The sequence below is a fragment of the Mastomys coucha genome, unplaced genomic scaffold (assembly GCF_008632895.1).
Source record: "Mastomys coucha isolate ucsf_1 unplaced genomic scaffold, UCSF_Mcou_1 pScaffold14, whole genome shotgun sequence".
NCBI lineage: Eukaryota > Metazoa > Chordata > Mammalia > Rodentia > Muridae > Mastomys > Mastomys coucha.
In genome coordinates this window covers 101,344,841-101,367,924 of record NW_022196896.1, presented here as the reverse complement: position 1 = coordinate 101,367,924, position 23,084 = coordinate 101,344,841, and the positions used below count along the sequence as shown (strand labels likewise).

The following is a 23,084-nucleotide window of genomic DNA, read 5'->3' as shown; positions in this document are numbered from 1 at the left end:
CAAGTACATGTGGACGAGCGCTCCCATTCTCCCTCCATACCTCCCTCTCTCTCTTTCTCTCTCTCTCTCTCTCTCTCTCTCTCTCTCTCTCTCACAGAGAAACAGACACAGAATTCTTTGTGCCTCTTTATTCCCAATTTCACCAGCACTTTGTAAAACCAGTCTCTAGGGGGCAGGGCCTAAGAAGGCCACTCCCCCTCCCCCTAAGCTCAGCCAAGGTCAGAAAGGTCTTTCCACCCACTCCCCATGAAGGGGACTTGTGGTGGGGCTGCTACGGGGGGAACAGGGAGCTGGACCAGGCCTGCTGGGCCACCCATTCCCCCTGCCAAGAGGGGGCTGGGCCTGGAAAGAGGGAACTCAAACCAGCCCAGCATGCCTGGGTCCCACGGAGTGGCCTGCTGCCATTAGGGCTGGGACCCTGACTATCCTATGTCACCCTCCCCTGCAGCCCCACCCTTCTCTGTCTGTGTCCCACCCCCACCCAGTCCCTAACTATATACAAATGTACAGAGGGGCTCTGCCAGGGTTCCACCCTCCCCTCTCTTCCTCCCTCCCCTCCTCAGGGACCTCTAGTCTGGTCTCCAGCCCTTCCTGGACACCTGCTTGGGAGCAGGGAGTGTAGACAAGAAGGACCCTTGTGTAAGGCAGCTGAGCCTGGGTTAGGGAGAGCAGGACCCTAGTCCTGGCCTCTCAGTGAGCACCGCCCTTTCCCTTAGCCCTGGGCTGCCCCAGACCTTCTGTCCCAGGAGTAGGAGATGTGTGGGGTCTTCGTAGAGTCCCAGTTTCATGGGTACTTTCCCCACACAGCACCATCCTAGCAAGCAAAGTCTTCAAAGAGGCTTCCTGGAGGCCCGTGGGGGTGGTGATGATTGGGAAGCAGGCTGCTAGCCCCCCCACCCTCAGCACGGCCCCGGCTTGGACAGGGACTCTGTAAAACAAAAAGGGGACAGATGGGACAGTAGTCAAGTTGTGTACTCAAGTCTCAACTATTTTTGCCTTTCCCCTCTGGGGTGTCTTGGGAACTTTCAGGAAGTGGCTCTGGAGAGAGGGTGCTCTTCCAGGTTGGGAGGAGAAGTCACCTACCTGTTCCTTCAGTTCCTGTAGCCCCAAAGTGGAGATGCCCCCAGTGGATGTCCGCAGTGGGGTCTTGGGCCTTCGCCACACCCTCTTGAGCCGATCCCAGGAGACCTTGCATGTCAAGGTGGGGGGTTGAAGAGGCCTCAATTATAGGACTTGGTGCCTACCAAGGCACCAGTAGGGCTCTGCATTCCTCAACCCAGCCTCTTCAGACCCAGACCCTCAGGTCTAGAGCCCTGAGTCCACGGCCCACCCAAGGGCCTGCACCACTCTCTCTTCCTTTCCTACATATCCTTACCTCATAGATGTAGTCAAGGATCTCTAGCAAGGTGAGGATGCTAGCCCCAATGAACAGACCCATCTGTCCCCCAAGGTCCCCTGAGAAGAAAGAGGGAAGGGTCAGTGGGAACAGGCTGGGCTGATCCACACATGAGTGGGGCCAGGGTCAGGGCTTACCCAGCAGGGCTGACAGGCCATAGGCAGCTCGCTGTTCCATGGCTTCAGAAGTTAGGGCCTCGAAAAAAACATCCAGGACCAAGAAGTTCTCCCTGGGAGACATGAAATGACACTTGTATGGGGCTACTGATCTTGAGGCAGCTGGCAAGGTCATCCCCAGCTGATCCCTATCTGAGACCCCTATGTGCTGTGAAGCTGGCAACCTCAGGCTCCCAAAGGGAGCTAGGTCCAGCTGTGTTAGCTTCGTGGCTTTGTCGTGGGGGTGGTTTTGCTTTGTCTTTCTGAAAAGGGGTTTCATAGAGCCCTGGCCTTAAACTCCCTATGTATCAGAGGAGAAAGACATATACATGGGTCTAAAGTAGTGTCATATACATGGGATCTGTGCAGTGGCAGGGATACAAGGAGCTGTGGCAGCTCAGACTTGGACTGGGAAGGGCTTTTCTGGAAGAGGACCATGAATGGCACTCCAGGCAGGAGACCCAGTATACACAAAGAGGGCAGCTCCTTCCCAGTCTCCTCTGTGGCCCAGCCTGCTGAAGGGCTCTCTCCACAAAGCTCATCCGTGGGCGTGGCTTACCGTATGTAGGTCTCGTTGCGGTTGTACTTCCTCGCCAGGTACCTGGCTGAGCCCCTGTTGGGGATCTTGACCATGGAGATCTCTTTGCCATAACGAGTCAGGTTGCAGGGTGTGGGGCAGAAGCACGGGCCCTCAGAGCCCCCACCCAGGGAGTCTGCAACACAAAGGCACCAGTTGCAGCAGGGAGAATGGCCCACAGGCACAGTAGCTATGGGAACAGGCACAGAGGCTATCCTGAGCTGGCATGTCCATTCAGAAGGCCAGACCTGTCACCTTCTAGAGCATGCTGACTTGGGTCCCTCTCAGACCAACTTTAAATGACCCATGACAGCAGCACATCTCTCTCTCTCTCTGTCCCCAGCTCCCTGGGACAAGGATGTCCCGTGGCTCAGAAGGAGGTGAGAGCATATCTGCCAGAATTAGTCAACAGGGGATCTCAGACAGACAAGCAAGGAATTAGGGAAAGGATGCTGAGATGGGTAGGTGGGAGATGGATGGATGGATGGATGGATGGATGGGTGGGTGGATGGATGGATGAATGATGGATGGATGATGGATGATAGTTGGATGAATGGGTGGATGGATGGATGATGGTTGGATGAATGATGGATGGATGGATAGATGGATGGATGGATGGGTGGATGGGTGGACAGAATAAGCTGCCAGGATTCACATACTTGATAGGCTAGGATGTCTCTGCTTGTCCCTCTTGTCCCCCATTTTGCTCTCTCCTTGTCCTTATACCCCAGGGGTTGATCCCTGCCAAATGCACCATCTTGATACCTTTGTCTTTCAGCCTGTTGGTCAGGCAGGTCAGAGGGAGTGGAGGGGAGGGGGATGTACATGTGGACTTCTTTCCCAGTTCCTCCAGTTACCAGGCTACAGATAGGCAGGGGCTGTGTTCTTCTGTGTCACTCTGCTCTCAAACAGCCCCAGGTAAGGGCTAGCATGTCCCATGTCCCTGGGACCTTGTGGCTAGAGAAAGCATGCTCTGTCTAGGGTACCCAAAGGTCAGTAGAGCTGCAGGCAGAGGTCAAGGGAGGGAGCAGAGCGTTGAAGAGGGAGGTTCTTGGAAGCCAATGCGGACTTAAGGCAAAATAAAAAAGGTGAGTGAGTGAGATAGTGAACAGAGTGGATAGTTTGAAGCAGGGCACCAGAACTCACTGCAGAAATCTAGATTTGATGGGCCACTGGGGATGCATTTGAGACGGTGGGGTAGCGGACTGGCACACCAGGCTCTCCTCTATACCCCTATAACACCTGCACCTGTGAAGTGTGTGACTGAAGAGCATTAAACAAAGGAACAGATGTATCAGCTGGATAAGGGAGCCACAGGTCCACAGAATAGGTGACACCAGGGAGCCTTCACTCTCAGGCCTGAAGGTATGAAGCAGCATCATAAAACAAGAGGGGGGGAAGGAGGGAGGGAGGGAGGAAGAAACCAGGAGGAGGGAGAGAGAAAGGAGTGAAAGGGAAGGGGAGTGAGCGCCAGCCCTTACCTGGGGCTGTTTGAGAGCAGAGTGACACAGAAGAACACAGCCCCTGCCTATCTGTAGCCTGGTAACTGGAGAAACTGGGAAAGAAGTCCACACGTACATCCCCTCCCCTCCACTCCCTCTGACCTGCCTGACCAACAGGCTGAAAGACAAAGGTATCAAGATGGTGCATTTGGCAGGGATCAACCCCTGGGGTATAAGACAAGGAGAGAGCAAAATGGGGGACAAGAGGGACAAGCAGAGACATCCTAGCCTATCAAGTATGTGAATCCTGACAGCTTATTCTGTCCACCCATCCACCCATCCATCCATCCATCTATCCATCCATCCATCATTCATCCAACCATCATCCATCCATCCACCCATTCATCCAACTATCATCCATCCATCCATCTATCCATCCATCCATCATTCATCCATCCATCCACCCATCCATCCACCCATTCATCCAACCATCATCCATCTATCCATCCATCCATCCATCCATCATTCATCCAAGAAAGAGGTGAGGGTAGGGAATTGGGGGTGGGGGGAGGAAGAGAAGAGAGAATGTTGACTGGGAGAACTGAGATGGGCTCCACTCCCAGTCTGGGTTTTCTGTAGCATCCCCATGGTCTGCCATCACTTAGAGTGTCTGAACCTATAGAAGCCATTAGGATCCACCCCCACCTCCACTTCCCACTGAGATGTAACAGACCTCAACTTCAGCAAGACTCCCTCCAGGACAGACTGGGAGGAGAAGTGACAAGACACAGGAGATGGGCACACAGAGGGATGCAGGAATGATGAGAGGCAGGGAAGGGGAAGGCAACACACACCCAGTGTGTGGTCGGCACATTCAATGTAGATATTTGGCGGGCAGATGGTCTCATTGCCTGGAAGGAGAGAAGAACATTTCTGAGATCTACAGTCCTTTCCCTCCTCCCTTACCACACACCCATGTAGACATCTACATGTATGCATGTTTACACATATGCATAGCAGATCAATGTATACACACACATGCATAAAAACAGCGAAAACGCACACATACATATATGTAGGTAATTGTACACTTGCTTATACAATCATGTGTACATTCTTCGGTTAATGCACACAACCCCCAAACACATACACACACGTATATATTAGCATGCACGCAAGCATGCTCATCCATGTGCTCCCAAATATATGAACCCATGCGTAAGTATCCAGACATACACATGAGCAGATGCTCATGCGTGTAGATGCGTGTTCATGTGGTACGCATTTCTGCCCCTGGAAGTTCAGGAGCTCAGAAGAGTGGCACCAAAGACTGGCTGGAGGTGCCCACCTGGCATGTGCACCATCCGGCAGTGGCAGCGCTGAAGCACGGCCTCCTTCTCACAGCGCAGTCGGCAGGCAGACACACTATAGGCTGAGTAGCCCTGAAGCTCAGGCTCCCTGAGCTCGCTTTCCGCCCGGCAGTTGCCCCAAGGCTGGGGCAGATAAGTTAGCTGCAGAGATGGGGCATGACAAGGTCAAGGCCAAGCATGTCCGTCAGGGCCAGTCCTCCAGTGTCAATAGCCCCGGCAAGGCCACGAGGCTGGCAGATGTGGCCAGCATCCCTTTGAGCAGTGATTTGCCCTGTGCCCAGCATAGGCCTAGCTGGGGATGCTCACCCGCTGTTCCTGGCAGGACACAAAAGTCTGGAAGCCTGGGGACACACCGAACCCCAGCTGGTGGATGTAGGGAGGCTCCTCCTGGCTGTGGATCTGCACCCGGATCCCTGCCTCAAATGACGTCTCATCTGCACAGCAGAAATGAGGGGCTTCAGAACCCCCTACAGGGGAGAACCGAGCCCAGCCCCATCCCTGAATTGGTCCTTATCCCCTTCCCGCCTGCATACTTGTCTCCCTCCATATGGGTAGGTATTCCTCCTGCTGGATGTCTAGCATGATCTCCAGGCCACTACCCATGCCACCTGCCCTGCTGGGCAGTGAACTCTGAGGATCTGCATTGAAGGTGTAACACTTGCCATAGCGAGTATAGACCTGGAGGGAGAAAGAACACAGCAGACAGAACTCTTTTGTTATTTTCTTTTTCTTTCCTTTTCTTTTTTTCTTTTTTCTCTTTTTTTGGGGGGGAAGGGGGCCAGGTTTTTACCATGTAGTTCAAATTGGATCTGCTCCTCCCCAGGCCTTGCAGTAACCCAGAAATTCCCCTTCTGAGATTTGCTACACTGTGTAGCTACAAGAGCTCTCTGTGTAGCTGGCCTTGAATTCCCAATCCTCCTGCTTTAACCACCCAAGCGTTGGGAGTACAGAGATACACCACTACGCCAGGCTCAGAACTCTTGCTTTCCTACCAATTCCTGCCCTCCTTCCTCTGAATAAAGGATCCTCCTATTGCTATTTAGTTTTTTTGAGTAAGGATCCAAATAATCTGCATCTCCCCCACTCCCATAACAATTCTAAAATGGTCTCCACCTCCTCGGGCTCCCTTCATCCATCCCTTTCCTCTGTTTTCCACATAGCAGTCAGAACACTCACACCAACCAAGTCCCCTGACATATTCTAGTATCTGTAGCACACACATCATGTTGTAACCCTCAAGTGTACACAAGCAAGCTTATTTTATTCTTTATGCATGTGTGCATGTTTACATGCAGTGGAGGCCAGAGATCAATGTCCAGTATCTTCCTCAACTGTTCTCTCCCATACTTTTGGAGACAGAACCTTTCACTGAACATGGAGATCATCAATTTGGCTAGGCTGGCCAGCCAGTGAACTCTAAGGATGCTCTTGTCTCCGCCTCCCCAGCACTACTGGGACCTCTCTCTCTCTTCCTCTCCCTCTCCCTCTCTCTCTCTCTCTCTCTCTCTCTCTCTCTCTCTCATACACACACACACACACACACACACACACACAAGCAAGCAAGTCTGCACATGCACACTCCCCAGTGCACAGCTTTTTACATGGATGCAGGAGAGCAGAGTCCTCATGCTTGCACAGCAAGTTCTTCATCAACGGAGCTTGATGAAGCCCCAGCAAAAGTTATTTTTAATCGAAACTAAACAATGCCAGATTCTCATTTTCCAGAGAATAAAGTCAGATTCTTTTTTTAAAAAAGATTTATTTATTTATTTTATGTGTATGAGTACACTGTAGCTGTACAGATGGCCGTGAGCCATCATGTGTGTGGCTGCTGGGAATTGAACTCAAGACGGCCCCGCTCGCTCCAGCATAATACACCGTAGCTGTCTTCAAATGCACCACGAGAGGCATCGGATCTCATTACGGGTGGTTGTGAGCCACCATGTGGTTGCTGGGATTCGAACTCAGAACCTTCGGAAGAGCAGTCAGTGCTCTTACCCGCTGAGTCATCTCGCCAGCCTGTCAGAATCTTCCTTTAGCCTTAAAGCCTTCAGTGTGGCCCTGGCCCTCTTCCTTCCTCTCTTTCCATTCCTGGATCTGTGACTTAAACATCTAGTCCTGCTATCCTGCATCCCACTTACCTCAGACCTTGCTCCTTGGCTCATCTACCCATTTCACTGTCCATTGCCCAAGTCTCCCACTGGAGAGCAAGCTGTACGGGAGCAGGGAGCCTGCCTGTTGTCCCATGCATTTGTCCCATCGTGAGGACACCTAAGGAATTTTTATAAACCTTTACTATCCAAAGCCGGGCTCGCATCTCCTGGTCGAGCATTCTCCCTCAAAAGACACCAGATGGCGCTGGTGACCCAAAGATGAAGGCACAGGCCTAGACGGGATTTTCCTGGCAGCCTGGAGTCATTGAGCAGCTGGAGTGGGAGAGCTACTGAGGAGGCAGATTCTAGACGTTCCTCCCGCCCGCCCGGCTCACCCCACAGGGATGTGGCCCTGGGTCAAACCCATCACAGGCAGCGCCTTCTCTGGGAGTGAGGGGTCAGTGTGCTACAACATTACCCCCACCCCTTTTCTTGGGAACGTGTTCACACTGTAAAACTGGGAAAAAGCTGGAAAAAGGCCTTAAGTGGCTTGGAGGAAAAAGATCTCCTCAGACTTGGCTGCAGCAGGGGTGTTGAAAGAAGAGGCTGAGCTGAGGGTGAGACATGGAGTTCTGAAGCAACCTGAGGGGACCTTGAGAGTAATGTTCTATCTTCCCTCCTCTGATAAGTTGGTTACCTGTAGCTACAGCAACCCTTCTTCTACATGCACCCCTCCACACACCCTCCTCCCCAGTACAGGCTTTACCTAAATTGATTTCTGAAACAACAACAAAATACGCATAGCAGGCACCTTGACATTTACAAAACTTGAAAACATCTACCCGTGTCATCTACCCGGTGTCTCTGATTTCAGTTGTGTTTGATGACCTTGGTTCCAGAGAAGGAAACTGAAGCTCAGAGAGGTAAGATGACTCTAAGGAAGCCTCACAGCCTCAGAGTGGATGCAAAGCTCCAGATACTCCCATCATTCATTGCTAGCATCCTCCTAGCCCAAAGCTACCCAGCTCCCACCTCAGGATGTGCCTCACACTAGAACTTCCTTTCCTTGCAGGGTTCCTCTTTCCCTTCAGCTCCATCCCTCAACCCCATCCTCCCAGTGTCATCTGCCTTTCCGTTCCTCACCTGTCCCTCCGCAGCTTCTGGGGTCTAGTCCTCACCCCGACCCATGTCACTCCTGCCTCCACCTGTACCCTCCATCACTGCATGTCCCTGTGAGGCAGGAGTGGGCATCACCGACATCTTAGAGCATGTTAGGTTGGGTGCTCAATCTAAGGGAATCATCACAACTGTCCCCGAGGGCAGTATTACCATCGCCTCACTCCACAGAGGAGGAGGCAGAAGCTCAGAGAACTGCACCAGTTTGCAGACATCTCTAAGTTCAGCACTCTTCAAGTGCCAGTTTGTACCCAGATCCCCTTTGTAAAGTGCTGGTTCTGGCTTAATATGGGAGCAGATGGATTCCCGGGAATGAAATTCTGCTTTTTTTACAAACCCATTGATTTGTGGACTGCACAGTAAGTAGAAAGGTCTAGATGAACAAGGCATGGTAGCACAAGCCTGTAATCCCAGAAGCTCTGGACCAATGCAGGAGGACTATGAATTCGTGGCCTGTCTGGTCTACAAACCGAGTTCAAGGTTAGCTCTAACCACTTAGTGAGACCCTCTCTTAAAAAGTAGAGGATCATGGGTCTGGCTCGGTGGTGGAGGGATTGCCAACTGTGGGGAGGTCCTAGGTTCCCATCTCTGGTGCTGAAACTGAAAATAACTAGAGGCCATACAAGAGTCAAGCAAGACCGATTGGGCCTAGTCATGGGCTCTCAGGACAGGACTGGAGAGAGAGGAACCTAAAGTGCGCTGAGTGCCAGCCTCCTGGATCCCTCGTGGTGAGGGAAGGGCAGATGCAGGAAACGTACAAGTGAATGCCCAACATTCACTAGAAGATGCTGGAATCAGTTCCTGCCAACTCAGCCAGTTTTGAGTGAATGCTTGAGTTGAGAGGCTAAATGAGGCCCAAGGGATGTGAGGGAACCCCAGGTTTGTGTTGCTCACATGACCATGTCTACCATGGCCTCCAAAGCTTAGCCTCACTCACAGGTTTCCAACTCTCTGAAGCCTGGAGTCCTGCTTCCCTCTTAGCAGAGAAAGGGGCAGAGAACAGGAGAAAGGCAAGCATGATCAAACATCCTCATTTTGTCCCAGATCAAAATTTTCTTTTTTTTTTTTTCTTTTAGAATTTCACACATGAGTACATGTCTCGGGCCTTTTGAGAAGTGCTTTTGATAGATCTTTCTCCTTGGATCCTTTCACACGAGCCCCATGAGGTGATCATTGTTGCCCCCTGGGAAGGATGAAGTAATTGAAGCCCAGAGAGGGAAAGCGGCTAAGTATGCACAGCAAGCAAAGAGCAGTAGAGATTTGGATAGGATGGAATACTGTATACAGCACAATCAGGACTTATGAAAGACCTACTGTGGACTCAGTGGATGAAATATGTTTGTGGGCTCCTAGCCCTTGGCGGAGCTGCACTGTTTCAATATGGGTACACAGACACATGCTACTGGGCAGTGCAAGCCCCCCTGCAGGATGGAGTCTATTGCTGACTTGGGAGGAGTTGGTTACCTGGCCGATGTGCGGGTGAAGTACTTGTATACTGGAGAAGGGGCAGTGCGTAACTCCGTAACTCAGACAGTGGGTAAAAGTAGTCCAGGTCCAAAGGACACTCTATGGAGACTGGACAGGCCAGACTGGCAGGGCTAGGCCATCCGCACAGCTTGGGTCAGGCCCCACTGCTGGGAAGAACAGGTCGTTGCCCTGGAGACAGTCCCTGGCCCGGGCAGTGATGGTGAGGCCGGCCACCAGCTCTTAAGTGGTACAATTCTGGTGGCAGCACAGCCCACAGCTTCTTCCATGGAGACGGCACGGCTGTTCAGCCACAAGGTCCCACTGGCTGTCCACTGCTCCCTCCCCACAGCCTGGCCAGGAAGGATGTGTACACAAGAGTAGAGAGCCTCGAGGCCCAATCCCAGAGAGAGTGGTCGCTTGACCAAGAAGTGTTCTGATGGTGGCAGGGCCATCTCCAGATAACCCCAGCTTCTAAGCTCTGCCCATGGGCCTTGATCCTATCGGAGCTCTAACACCTCCTTTCCATTTTAGCTTCTGATCCTATGCTACCTGCCCTAGCTGGAGTGTGTGACCTTAGAGCTTCCTTGAGCTGAAGGTGAATAGTCTATAAGCAGGTGACCCTAGAATCCCTCTGCCAGCTTCCCCTAGCCAGCCCTTTACTGGTCCCTCTCCAACTCTAGCTCTCTCTGCAGCGCTGGCCTGAATCACTGCCTGTTTCCCGTTCTAGGTCTGTCTCCTGACTGCTTCTTTATATCCCTGGGTCTACATTTTCTGGGTGCCCAACCAGTTATCCCTCCAGACTCAGTTTCTCTGCTCCTAGCCCTTGGCCAGCTTGTGTATCATCCTGAATCCCTTGCTCTCCCACAGCCTAGACGCTGTCTGCCCTCTTTGTCCCTTGCCGTCTGTACCTCTGTCCTATTTGCTTTCCTCTCTGTCTGTCTTCCATGCAAGTATTCAGTTTCTACATCTTGTCTTCCTCCATAGATTTTACTATGGGCCCAAGGTTGCCCCTGTGTCCTCTCCGTTCCCTCTCCCTCCCCATCTGCTCGAGAGACAATGATCAGGAGCTAGAAGAGATCTGTCCAGAGCTTGCTTTCCTGAGCGATGGCTTCTCTCTCAGCCCTCTGAGCTCCATCCATCCACAGCTCCCATTTCCCATGATAGCTCTCCCTGCCTGTCTGCTGGCTCCCCCCAACCCTCACCCAAGCCCTCCCTAGCTCTTCTTCCTCCCCACGGCCACAGAGCCCACAGGGTTAATAGCCAATTAGGAGGGCCAGGGCTCAGCTATGTGGGAGAAGGCCCTGGGCCTCCGGGAGATAAGAAGCAGCCAGAAGCAGCAAGGACCAGGCAGCTAATCCCACAGCTAATCTGCAGCTTGGGCTTTATCTCTACCGCCTTCTGGGCACCCAGCTTCTGCCAAGACCCCAGTACCTCCCGCTTAGCTACTTCTCTGTGGATGGTAGCCCCTCTCCTTTATCCCTCTGCCTTCCCCTGTGAGCTCCACTCCTATACCTCCTTCTTAGGTGCCCCGGAATGAACTCCCCTTCACCCTGCAGTATCCTGGAATCCACTGGGGACCAATAGAAGGGGTTGGATGCCTCTTCATCCAGCCATGACTAGCATCTCCGGTGGGAGAGCTCCTAAGCCATGAGTTTACTCAAGGGTGACCCAGGATGCAGGCTCAGTGTTTCATTCTCCTCTAGCCTGTCCAGGGGCAGAGGGGAAAAAAAAACCTAAGCACCAATTGCTTGGCTATCTGTGTTGGTGAGAAGCTTGGGGTCACTCAGACCAGCTCCCAGCCCCGTGACCCATTGTACAAAGGTTAAATCAGAAACCCATGAGATCCCAGCTTCCCATCCAAGAGCACACAGATAAGACTCAGTGTCACAACCCAGTCTGCGTCCGCAGCTCATGCCAGAATTCTTTGCTCATTTTGTCCCCCTCCTTGGGAGTCAGTAGACACTAGGTCCAGCTGCCTGTAACGTGCATTCGTGATTTTTTTTTTCTACTTTTCTGAACCTCAGTTTCCTCTTATGTCAAGTGGAATCTTCCAGAAAATTCCTGCCTGACTTGTTTCTGGGGGTAGTTGTTAATCTTGCAGGAAAAAAAAAGTAACAAGCCCCAAAGCAAGCACCTGTAGTCCCAGATACTTAGGGGTCTAAGGCAGGAGGATTGCTTCAGCCCTGGAATTTGGAGCAACATAGTGAGCTCCCCTTAAGTAAACAGACATTTGCAGGGCAGTGGTAGCACACGCCTTTAACCCTAGCACTTGGGAGGCAGAGGCAGGCGGATTTCTGAGTTCTGAGTTAGAGGCCAGCCTGGTCTATGGAGTGAGTTCCAGGACAGCCAGGGCTACACAGAGAAACCCTGTCTCGAAAAACCAAAAAAAAAAAAAAAAAAAAAAAAAAAAGTAAACAGACATTTGTAAAGTGAAGTCATATTCATTACTCCCCCATTGGTTTGTGATGCTGGAATAGAAGCCACGGAACTTAGGAGAAGGGACAGAGTTTGGAGCTTGACAAAGTAGTGTTCAAATCCTGCCTCTTCCACCAATCTTAATAAACAGCCTGAGACACTAGATCAAGAGCTGGGTGGGTGCCTGACAGTCTCTTTAGGCCTTGGTTTGCTCTTCCATAAAAGGCAGCCAGCAATTCCTCCCCCTCAGGTTAGGACTGCCGATTAGAGATAAACTCCAGAGTGATGCATGATCGACACTCAGCAGGGGAGCAGGGGGTGACCTAGGGAAGGGAACATCCAGTCAGCCAGCACAGCACAGCATGTCCATCTTCACAGGGCATCCTGCCTCTCAGTAAAGATGTCTGCCCTTGGAGGGTGGTCAGCCTGGAGCTCTTTCAGAGCACAGCTCACAGGCTCTGAGGTGTGGCTCTTCCAGCAGATGGGAAGCTCAGCCTGGTTTACCTCCAGGACTTGTTTTTATTGAGGTCTGTGGGATTCAAACGTCTTTGATCCTCCATTTTTCATCTGTGAAATGGGAATAAAATCAGGTATCCTTCAAAGTTGGCATGAGAAAAGAGATAATTATATAACTCATTAGCAAGAGCAATTTTCTGAATATCTGCTCAGAATCAAGCAAGGGTGTGAGTACTTTACATAAATGAACACTCTAATATTGGAGGAAGAAATGATCGAAGCTATTCTTATTGACCCCATTTCCCAGATGAGATGGTGGAGGCACAGAGAGGGAAAGAAACTGCCAAGGTTACATGATGTAGCAGAGCAGAGAATGGTGGGTGTTGGAGCAACCCGTGTGTCAAGTAGTATTCCTTAAGCCTTTACAATGTGTCAGGCACTGTGTTTGCCACAAGGGATACATCCCAGAACAAAATAGTCTTCCTGAAGGAGTTTGCCGTGGGATGTGGAGGCATGAATTCATTTCAAAAACCTGAGCACCTACAGCATGTGCCAGGCATATTCAAAGTGCCAGGTCTACAAGAGGGAACAGAACACAAACCTAACAATCACACAAATAGATACTACTGGCTGTGCTCCATGCTGTGGTGGAGATCCCAGCCAAGGCAGCTGCTCAGGCTGCAACAGGAGTTTGCTTCCGGTTGGAGGGCTAGAGCTAGCCTCTTTTGAGTAAGCTGGCTAGCCCACATTTCATGAAGGACATAGGATAGACCGCATGTTCTTAGCGCCCAGTTCTCAGTGCCCAGTGCCACCCACGTGCTTTTCAAGGAACCTTCCTCCCCAAGGTGGGTCTGGGAATGGAAGTAGTGTTGGTTCAAAAGTGAGCAGGAGAGCCATAGTGGATGCAAAGGAGGAACTGGCTAAGGTCCAGTAGCCAGAGCATGGGCTTGTTTTCCAAGTAGAAGAAGGCGGGACTCCGGGACCCAGGTAAACAGTTACACCTGTTCCGGGGCAGCCATTGCCTAAGCATTAAACCCCAGAAAGAATTTTGCAGGCGATACATGTTTTTAATCGGTAACTAAGTCTTTCTCTGGCATCCCCACCGCCTGATGCAAACAAAGCTGTTGAAGAGTTTAGCACTCACAGTTGGTGGGCGGGAGTTTTCAATTCCAACAAGACTTAGGGAGACGTGGAGTAGGAGTGTGTGTGTGTGTGTGTGTGTGTAGGGTGTCCATCCGTCTGTCTAGTTGACGAGTGGGTGGGCTCCCATCAGGGACCCCCTGCAGTAGGCTCACTTTGGCAGCACAGGCCTAGCTGCCCGCCCTGCACTGCGAGGCCGCACCCACGGGCAACGCTTCCCGCTGGCCGCCTCGCCTGCGGGGCAGGCATCCATCACTGAGCAGCGCCCTCCCTCTGTCTCCTCTGGGCTCCTCCACTCTCCTCCCTGGGTTCGCCTCATTTGCATTCCCTCGGCTCCCGGCTCCTCGGCAAAGTGACCTCCGTGCACACAGCAGCGCCAGAGGCTTCCACCGCGGAGGGAAACACCGTCTCCCGCCGCCCGCTGCGGCCGGGGAGGAGATCAGAGGGGCGGGAGCAGGGACAGCGCTGACCGGTGTGCACTGAGCTCTGGGCCAGAGATGGGCGTGGCCGGTGAGCCTGGGAACTACGCAAAGGCCTAGTACTCAGGTAGCGCTGAAGGACTTGGGAGTGAGATTTGAACCCGTGACCTTAGTCTCTAGCCCTGCTGAAGTGAAATGTGGAAGTCACTCACCCCGAGGTCTGGGGAGCTGTGCCTTAGAAATGAAACCTTCTTTTGAAACCAGAGGCTCTTAAACATCCCAACCTCCACTCGCATCCCTGCTAAGGAGAAGCCTGCTCCACTGTGCATTCACCCAGGAGTCTCCAGCCCTCCCCAGGGTCTGTCCAGTCCCTTGTCCCCACTTCCCTGGCCAGCCAAGCTGCCTCCCCCGCCCCCCGCTTGGTATTTACACCTTTCACACATTTGTAAGCTATTATCCTGTCCACGCTTAGTCACCGCTGAGCCAAGCGCCACGGATTTAGCTCCTTTAATCTTTCCTCCTAAATCAATCCTCCATTTCCCCTTAATCATCCCGTGGCTCCTCTCTGAACTCTCGCTGCTGCCTCGCCTGCCGCAGCCTATGCCTATCTCTCTGGAACTGCTCCCCCCACCCCCAGCCCCAAGCGGTGTCCCAAGGGCACCGTGAACATTTAGGGGGTGGACTGGATATTCTGCCCTGCTACCCCCCTGCTTGGGAGCCAAAGGAAGAAACGCAGGCATCCCCGCCCTTTCTGGAAAACACACAGCATTAGAACTTTGCTGTTCTCAGTCTGAGGCTCTCAGTTTCCCTGCCTCCTTCCACTGTACAGGGGAGTGGGGGGTGCTCTGAAGGGCCTAAGCCTCTGTCACGGCCCACCAAACATAAAAATAATGACAACAAAATGCATGACAATTCTGCTAAATGAGGGCTTTTCTCCACTGCCCATGGAGCTGGCTGTCCCTGTCCCACCTCCTTGACCTAGCTGCTTAAAGGAGGTGGATTCAGGAGAGCCAGGGAAGGGGTGTGTGTGTGTGTGTGTGTGTGTGTGTGTGTGTGTGTAGGGGGAGCTGGCATCTTCCCAACCTGAGGTTGCTATCCTTTCTTCTCCTCCTAGGACTATCTTAGCCTCCTTCCCCACTTCTCTCCCTGTCCAGGGTTGGCTCCAGTAGCCTAGAGACTGGACTTTCTTTGAGAGCTCTAGGATGATCCTTTCTGCCCCTCAATCCAGACCTGGATCAGGCAGCCCTGCTCTCCACCACAAGAGGGGGCAGGTTCCTCCTGTTAGCCCAAGGACAGGGATGGGGGTTCATGAAGGAGGCTAGGAGAGGTACGGTATGGGGGCCATTTCTTCAGATGCTAATCAGCATCTTCCAGCAGTGCGAGAAGCTGGGTTGATAATGAGCCCAGCTCGGGGCTGATTCCTGATTAATGAAGAGGCTACAGGGCTTCTTGAGTGGGGCCGGGTGGGGCATGTCTCTCACGACCCTCCCCACTGCCCTTGAAGACCAGCCCTCTGTGACGATTTTCCCTGTTCTTCCTTTCAGGCACACTACCTTAATCGGATCCACCATCTTCACTGCCGATGCGGCCAGACCGAGAGCGCCCCCTCCAGGAGGACTTGAGAAGCAGCAGCCAGTACAAAGTAAGAGGTGTGCTTTTACCCACCTGGGTTCTGCAATCTGAGCGGCAGGCAGTCTACAGGATTGTTAAAATCGGGGAACTTTTTGTTGAAACAAACTAGATTTCTAGAGCTTCTTTTAACACCTTGGAAGACTACTGACATCCTCACATGGGCAACAGTTAGTTGGAACTGAGGTGGAGACCCCACCCTTCGCTATATATGATCTCATTAACTTTCCCCCTCCTAGCTCCTCAAGGCAGGAGCAGCCTTCATCCAGATATTCACCAAATGTGCACAAGAGTCACACCTCAGGATGCAATGGGACCATAGGGACCGAGGACTGCCTGGGGGATTGAGGCAGTGTTAATAAAGTTGATCTGGAAGGTAAAAGGCCTGGACAAACATCAGAAGATGCGCCCCCCCCCCCCACTAGATCCAAGGGTTATAGGAAAGGTCTGGAGTTGGGAAGTGTGCGTGGAGTAGACAGTGGCAGTGGGTTAGAGATTGAGCCTGCCAATATTGGCCGAACTACAATGCTAGGAAAGACCAGGGACCAAGGAGGAGACAAATGGAAAGAGAAGGATTGTTGAAAAGCCCCAAACTGGGCACCAGGGCAACCAGAATAGCACAGGGCTTACACGAAGTCCTTGTTGCCTCCGAGCTGTCCTGGGTGTCGATAGGGAAGGCTGTGAAGGGAGGGGGAGGACACGGGGGAGGGGGGGACTGCCCAGCTGGAAGAGGCCTTGTCTAATTGTGCCTGATTAGTAGAGAGGAAGGGAACAGGGCTAGTGATTAATAGTCACGGCAGTCACCAGCGTGAGGGGAAGGAGGACTGGGAGGGGGAGGGAAGCCTGAGAGCCAAGGGAGAATGGAGAGAGTGAGGTGCCCATGAAGCCTTGGCCTCTTGCCCTTTTAGGGGCTGTCTGTACCCTTGATCTTGGGGGGGGATGCTACAATGAGGACATTCCCCCCCACCCCCCACCCTTCCTGCTTCAGTTTTCAAGGCAGGGGCATGGAAGAGAAGAGAGCAAGGTCATGCCTTCCTCTGGGAAAAGTAGTTATCTGTGTTATTCACATGATGCTTCCAAATACCTCAAAGGCTCCAGCCATCCTCAGCTCAACCCTGGGACCTCAGCTTGACTTTGTCCTACCCTACAAAGTGTCATCGTTTAGTCCTATCCGTAATTCTAGCCCAGACTCAGCCAGGCAATCTGAACCTTAGTCACCAGGTATGTTGTCCAAGATAACACACGCTTGGCTGCACACGCCCAGTTACATTTCAAATGCTCAACAGCCATGTGTGGCTACAGGCGACCATGTTGGAAAATACAGACATAGGGTGTCTCCATCTTTGCAAAAGGTCTGTCACCTAGCAGTGACCTATAGAGTATAGACTCAGATGCACATGTGCATGCTTGCTTGGGAAGGCTATAACCACATAGCGAAGGTCCGAGGGAAGGCCAGAGGATGGAGAGCAGAGTTGCTCCAGAGCAGGGAACAGAAACCATCAGATGATACTGAGAACAGTGAGATTAAAAGATGGCCCGGAGTTGCCTCGGTGGCATTTGTGACAACTGGCACTTGCAGAGTACACATTGTGTTCATGCCAGGCAGTGTACTAAACTCTTTTCAGGCATCTGACCCTCAAATCCACCCCAGAGACAATGTAATAAATACACAAATGGATGCTCATAAAAGCATTTTGGTTTCCTCGAGGCCACACGATGGAATAGAACTAAGGTACAAGTCCACACTGTCAGACAGCTCCAGAACTCAACACCTAGTGTCCTGTCCCCTGAGGAGAGGAGATGCTTGGCTTTTAGAGCCGCCTGCCACCTTTGTATTTCTACAGAGCAAGAGTGAGGGCTAGGAAGAGAGCTACTGCCTCCTACCAAGCTGACTGACTGAGAGTGAGCCGTGATGGGGGAGGGAAAGCAGGGGCTTGGCACACAGTGGGGGGATAGTAGAAACAAAGAGGAAGGGAGAGCCTCCTACAGTGTCAGGGTGAATGGGGTGATGGGGAAAGTATGAGGTGCAGATGGAGGTGGGCTCCAGTGAGCTGGCTGGAGGAGAAAAGGGAAGAGATAGGGGCCTGAGGGGAGGACAGTAGGGGGTGGAAAAGGTCATAGCATGGCACCTTCAGAACCCCTGCCTCTCTTTTTCTCCTCTCCAAACCTCACTCTGCCCCATCCCTTAAGCCTTCCCAGACCTCTTTTAGCCCAGAGTGGCCTCTCTCTCTGAACTCAGGATCTTACCATCTACGCACCTCATCTGGCAATTAATCCTGGCACCTTATGACATCGCTTGCATGGCTGATTAACTCTTGCATGGTTGCTTAAGCTTTTGAGGATCCCTGTTCCTGTTCTACCATGAGACTGAAGGCATCTTGAGGACAGGGCTTGAGGACTAGGGCTTCCCTTCTTTGCTGTCTCCCACAGGTCCTATCCTAGTAAGGAGCCCAGCTAGGATATCGGTCCTACACCGAGCATCCATTTGTATATCAGTCCACAGACCAGCATTTTGAGTGCTTGACTCGGGAGTAAATGAAGGGATATTTGGGAGCGTGGCAGGGGGTGGTGGTGGTGTGAGAGCGATCTCAGTGGCACCAGAAGCAAGAGCGGGCGGCTTAGGGGACTGGGGGAGGGCACATTACCCAGAGTAAAAATAGGCTGGAAAATGTGACATTTATTAACTTGGATTCCGGAGGAAAGGTCACAGCAGAGTGGGGAGTGGGAAGGAGGAAACAGGGGAGGCAACAGAAAACACAGAACAGTCCCTTACTGAAGCCTGTCTGTCATCGTCACTGGCCATTTCACTGTCCACTCCCTGGCAGGTGCCACCTCAACCAGCTCACATTTTCATCTCCTCACCAAAACCCTTCAAATCCCCATCATGCACCCCACATCCTCACTACAGAGCTGAATTAAGGACTTCATGTCCTCACCGGAGGCCTCCGGTCTCACCCAGGCAACACATCCTATCTTCACCAATACCTTGGGTCTCAGCCCAGTTCCTAACTGTCCCAGACACAACCCAGAGTACTCTAGGTCCAGGAGGAATTTATACGCAGCAGGTGGGGACAGGTTGTGAGGCAGGAGGCTATGAGTCCAGGCTAGGATGGGCATAGGGGACTAGGAACCTCAAAAGGAGAATTCTGTCCCCCAGTGCTTGCTTTGTCCCACTTGCACTGATGTCCCTGGAACAGCCGCACAGCTCCACCAGCTTCCTCTCTCTTTCTCTCTTTCCCTGCCCTCTCTCTCCCTCTCTTGAACTCCAGGGTACCAAAGGACCTAGGGAAAGCTATCCTTCCCCTTCCTCTTCCCCATCCATCCCCAGGATTCCAAGAACTTTGGTCAAGCTTTGATCAAGGGAATCCCTGTGCCCCTGTAGTCTCTGGACACCTCTTATCCTAACAGAAACCCTCAATGGTCACCTTCCCTTCACTTCCTAAGTGTCCTCCATCTCTCCTCCATTGATGTGTGTCATCCATGCCTTTCCCCTTTCCTGCCCACCCCAACTGGAGCTAAGACACAAACTCAGGGACACAAAGACCCCATTGATTTCTGCCCCAGCAGCACCTGCGGAGACAGAGTTCCTCCCCACCCCCATCACAGAGGGGTGAGGCCTCAAGGCAGGAGTTCCATGGATTCCCAAAGGCCACACTCACTTCACACATCACTTCCCTCTTAGCTCTGGTCTTGAAGAGCAGTGTTCTATTTTCCTAGAAGACAGCATGTAGCTAGCTAGACAACAGACTGCTATTCCCTAATTCCACTCCTGGTACAATCTTCCTCCCTCCTGCCCCCCTCTTCATGTTAATTCCTCCCACCGAACCCACCCACACAACCCAAAGCAAGAGGCCCTAGACACTGCAGATGTGGTGGGGCCAGGAACCTGGCTGATGCATGTCTCCTGGTAACACTGAGGCAGGGAGAGAGGGAGAGCTTGTGGGTGAGGAGCTAGGTTCCCAGGAAGGAACATACCCATTGCTGCTGGCAGCTGGGTGTGAGCAGGCACCTCGGTGGCACTATACATTTACCATGTACTCATATACCATGTAGGCATGTACCAGCCAATAGCCACAAAGATGAGACCACACACACACACACACACACACACACACACATAGGCATCAACTGGGGACTGGGGACAGACTCAAGCATAGTGTGTATAATAGCTTGTGAGTGTGTGTGATAGACCTGACAGTATCCAAGACACATCCCCCATGCTCATACACCTGATGGCGGGAGGTGTGCAAGGAGAGCAGGCAGGGCTGGCACCTCACTCCTGGTGAGGGCACATGTGTTTGTGTTCACCTACATGGGGGTGATGGTGCCAGTTGCCTCTGCCTGGAGAATGGTGGGCAGAAGTTGAGGTAGGTTGGTGTCAGGAGCTGGGATGACATCCCCAGTGTGACCCTCATCCTTGGCAGCTATGAGCCGGGGTACAGGCATGGAATGAGTGTGTGGGTGTGCAGGTGTGCATATGAGGTAGGGACAGGGACACTGAAAGTGCATGGCGGGGAGTATACAAGGAAAGCATGTCCCTGAGCAGTAGGAGTGTGTGTGTGTTCGTGTGCCAGCTTCGAGGATGAGTTATGCACAGAGAGGGAATGAATGATTCTCAGTGTGAGAGCCAGAGCCAGGCAAGGGAGCAGCAGGAACAGGGACCAGAGGGGGTGGGGGCACTGGCAAGCAGGAACAACCAGGGGGAGCATGAAAGAGGGGTGTGTGAGAACAGCTGTGAAGGACTGTGTGTGTGTGTGTGTGTGTGTGTGTGTGTGTGTGTGTGAAAGGCAGAGAGATGAAAGAGACTGGCATCCAGGATACACGAAGACTATCTCCATCCAGCTGGCTGGTCGGGCCAGCTCCCCAGAAGGCAGCCCCCCAGTCCTTCCTTAGTCAGGGACTCCTCTCCCCTTTATCAACCCTCTCCCTGTCACTTTGATTTGGTGGGAAGAAGAATCCAGTAGCCCCCCAGAAGAAAAGGAAAACAAGAACAAAGTGAGGCTCAGTCTGTCTGGCCTTGCGATGAAGAGCAGCTTCAGGGCCCTGAGTCCATCCCAAGGAATAGCCCTGGCCCCTGAACCTTGAACACTGCAGCAGCAGAAGAGGAGGAGGAGGAGCTGTACCACCAGGGTAAGCCCTTCTGAGCATCCACTGCTCCTGGGCTGAGGAGCCAGAGGGAAACACCAGCTGAGGGAGATGCGAGGCCTGCCTCTGGTGGCAGAAGGAAGGGAAGCCCTGTGGAGGATGCCCTCACGTACCACCCTCCACCCCCACATTAGCTTCTGGCCACCCCAGGTTCAGGTGGCCCAGCTGGTAGAACTCACCACAGAGAAGTTGCTGGCGGAACAGTGGTGCCCACTGAAGTTGCAGCTCTTGAGCATGTCAGCAAGCTGGTGGCCAGTGCGGTTGAGGATGTCTACCATGTCAGGCTCTGGGTAGCGAAGGCCAGCTGCTCGGTGCCCATCCCGGTCTTTGGGGGGCAGCCCTGTCAGATTGGCCAGGTGGAAGATATCAGCATCGCTGAGTGCCGAGTGCCGGAAGCGGTTGATATTGCAGAGGGTGACAGCCGGAAAACCCGCCACTGGGGCTGGGGCAGCAGGGTCCATGGCTACCAGGTGAGGCCGGGTCAGGTAGCCCCTGGCCAGGCTGGCTGCCTGGTACAGGAAGGCAGCCAGGCAGGTGAGTAGGGCCAGTGCCCACAGGGTTCTGCGCAGTCCATGGGGACCAGGGCCACAGGCCCGGCCCAGCCCATGCAGAGTGCTGGTACTGGCAAAGGTGGCCAGGTCCCGAGGGGCTGCTGGCCCCTGAGCAGCTCCCAGGAGGCTCTGCTCATCCCCTGCCTCCTTCTCCTTGGGTTTTGCATCCTCCTCAGCAAATTTGATTTTGCACACAATCTCGATCGGCATCTGTCCCCGGCTGCTGGGACTGGCCAGAGCCTCACTGCTACTGTCCCTCCCTGGACAGCAGCCCTGGTGCCCTCCGGAGTGGTGATGGTGGCAGCGGCTGCTCTTCTAAACTCAGGGCAACCAGGAGAAGGATGGGGACAGGGTGGGGGCCCGAGGTGGGGGCGTCACTCCCACTCCCAGCAGCTCCGCAGCCCCGGCGCTGCCTCTGCCGCTGCTGCCTCTGCTGCCGCTTGTCTCTCTCCTCGATCGTCTCCTTGTGGCTTCCCTTATCAGCACCCGCACAGCTGTCAGCCCCTGCGTGTGTCCCTGCGAGCAAGCGAGTGAGCGAGGGAGCAAGCGCTGCTCCACCACGCCGCGCAGCCCCAGCCGCTCCGCTCAGCATGTGCTCTGGAGCCCACCCCGTGCTTAATAATTCAGGACATGTCAACAGCGTTTCACCGTCGGGCACTGGCACGGGAGGCAGGAGCCAGGCTAGGGAGGGAAAAGCCCCACCCTACCCCAGCCCAGGATGGAGATTCCAGGATCAGGGGTGCTTCGGAAACTCTCTCGCTGTGCCTTAGTCAAGTGTGGGGGCCACGGATAGCCCAGTCTCCAGCTAACCAGGGAACAGGGAATGGTGCTAAGCTCAGAGCGCTCAGCCCATTCCTCGCCACTTTTTCTGGACCACACCTCACAAAGGGTCAATCAACTCCACCTCTTTGGCTTCCTTGACTCCTTACTCTAGCCTTCGGTCGGCGGATCTCACTGCCCCACTCAAAGCAGCTTCAGCAACTCCTTGTGAGAGCCACTTGTTTGAATGAGGGAGGGAAGGAAGGGGAGGGCAGGCAAGAGAGATGAAGAGACAACTGTAGCTTCCCTCAGACTCCCCTTTCCTAGAGCCTTGCTGCTGACTTCAACATCCACTGCACCCCTACCCCCTCCAGGAGGAACCCTGGCTCCCTTTTTCTGACTTTGCCCCCAGTCCCAGGTCCAGTCATTCTTGTGACCGAAGCAGAGGCCACCCTGGCTGGCTTGCTCATCTGTAGCTACTTTACAGGTCTTTTGGTCTCCAAATCCCTTGTTATGACCACGCTTGGGGAAAAGGAAGGGATCTGGATGAGCCAGGCCAGGGAGCAAAGAGCTCAGAGGCATGGGAGAAGGAAATGAAGCGCCCAGGGAGCTATTAGAGCTACGTGGAACGTGAGTGGGGGCTTCAGTGGAAATACTGTGCTAAGGAAATCAGTGCCCAGAATGTCCTGTGCTCTGGCAGAGCTAGGCAGGGTTGCCCTGCAGGCTGCTATCTTGGAGGGGAAATCAGACACATGGGTTACCATCACAAGAGGAAGTGGAAGCCCCTCTTGGCTCACCGGGAGGGGGTATGTTGGTACCTCCCGCTTGAGGAGGGGGGATGTAGCAAGGATGGTCCACTTGTGCCCCTGGGGTGTGTGTAAAAGTGTGAGTCCT

The 23,084-nt window shown here is 53.2% G+C and overlaps 1 protein-coding gene and 1 long non-coding RNA gene across 2 annotated transcripts; both read right to left on the bottom strand.

Moving 5' to 3' along the window:
* Nucleotides 1–113: 113 nt before the first annotated feature.
* Asic4 (acid sensing ion channel subunit family member 4) lies at nt 114–22,744 on the bottom strand. The gene is given in 11 exon segments (XM_031368095.1): nt 114–928; nt 1,084–1,188; nt 1,376–1,455; nt 1,534–1,625; nt 2,111–2,264; nt 4,425–4,481; nt 4,919–5,081; nt 5,247–5,374; nt 5,474–5,618; nt 21,060–21,680; nt 21,682–22,744. Coding segments are annotated over 11 exon segments (2,001 nt in total). The 5' UTR covers nt 22,024–22,744; the 3' UTR covers nt 114–814.
* Nucleotides 12,109–16,161, bottom strand: LOC116088616. The gene is made up of 2 exons (XR_004117943.1): nt 15,660–16,161; nt 12,109–12,658 (listed from the first exon to the last, which is right to left on the bottom strand). It is a non-coding gene; the product is annotated as an uncharacterized LOC116088616 (long non-coding RNA).
* Nucleotides 22,745–23,084: the final 340 nt, after the last annotated feature.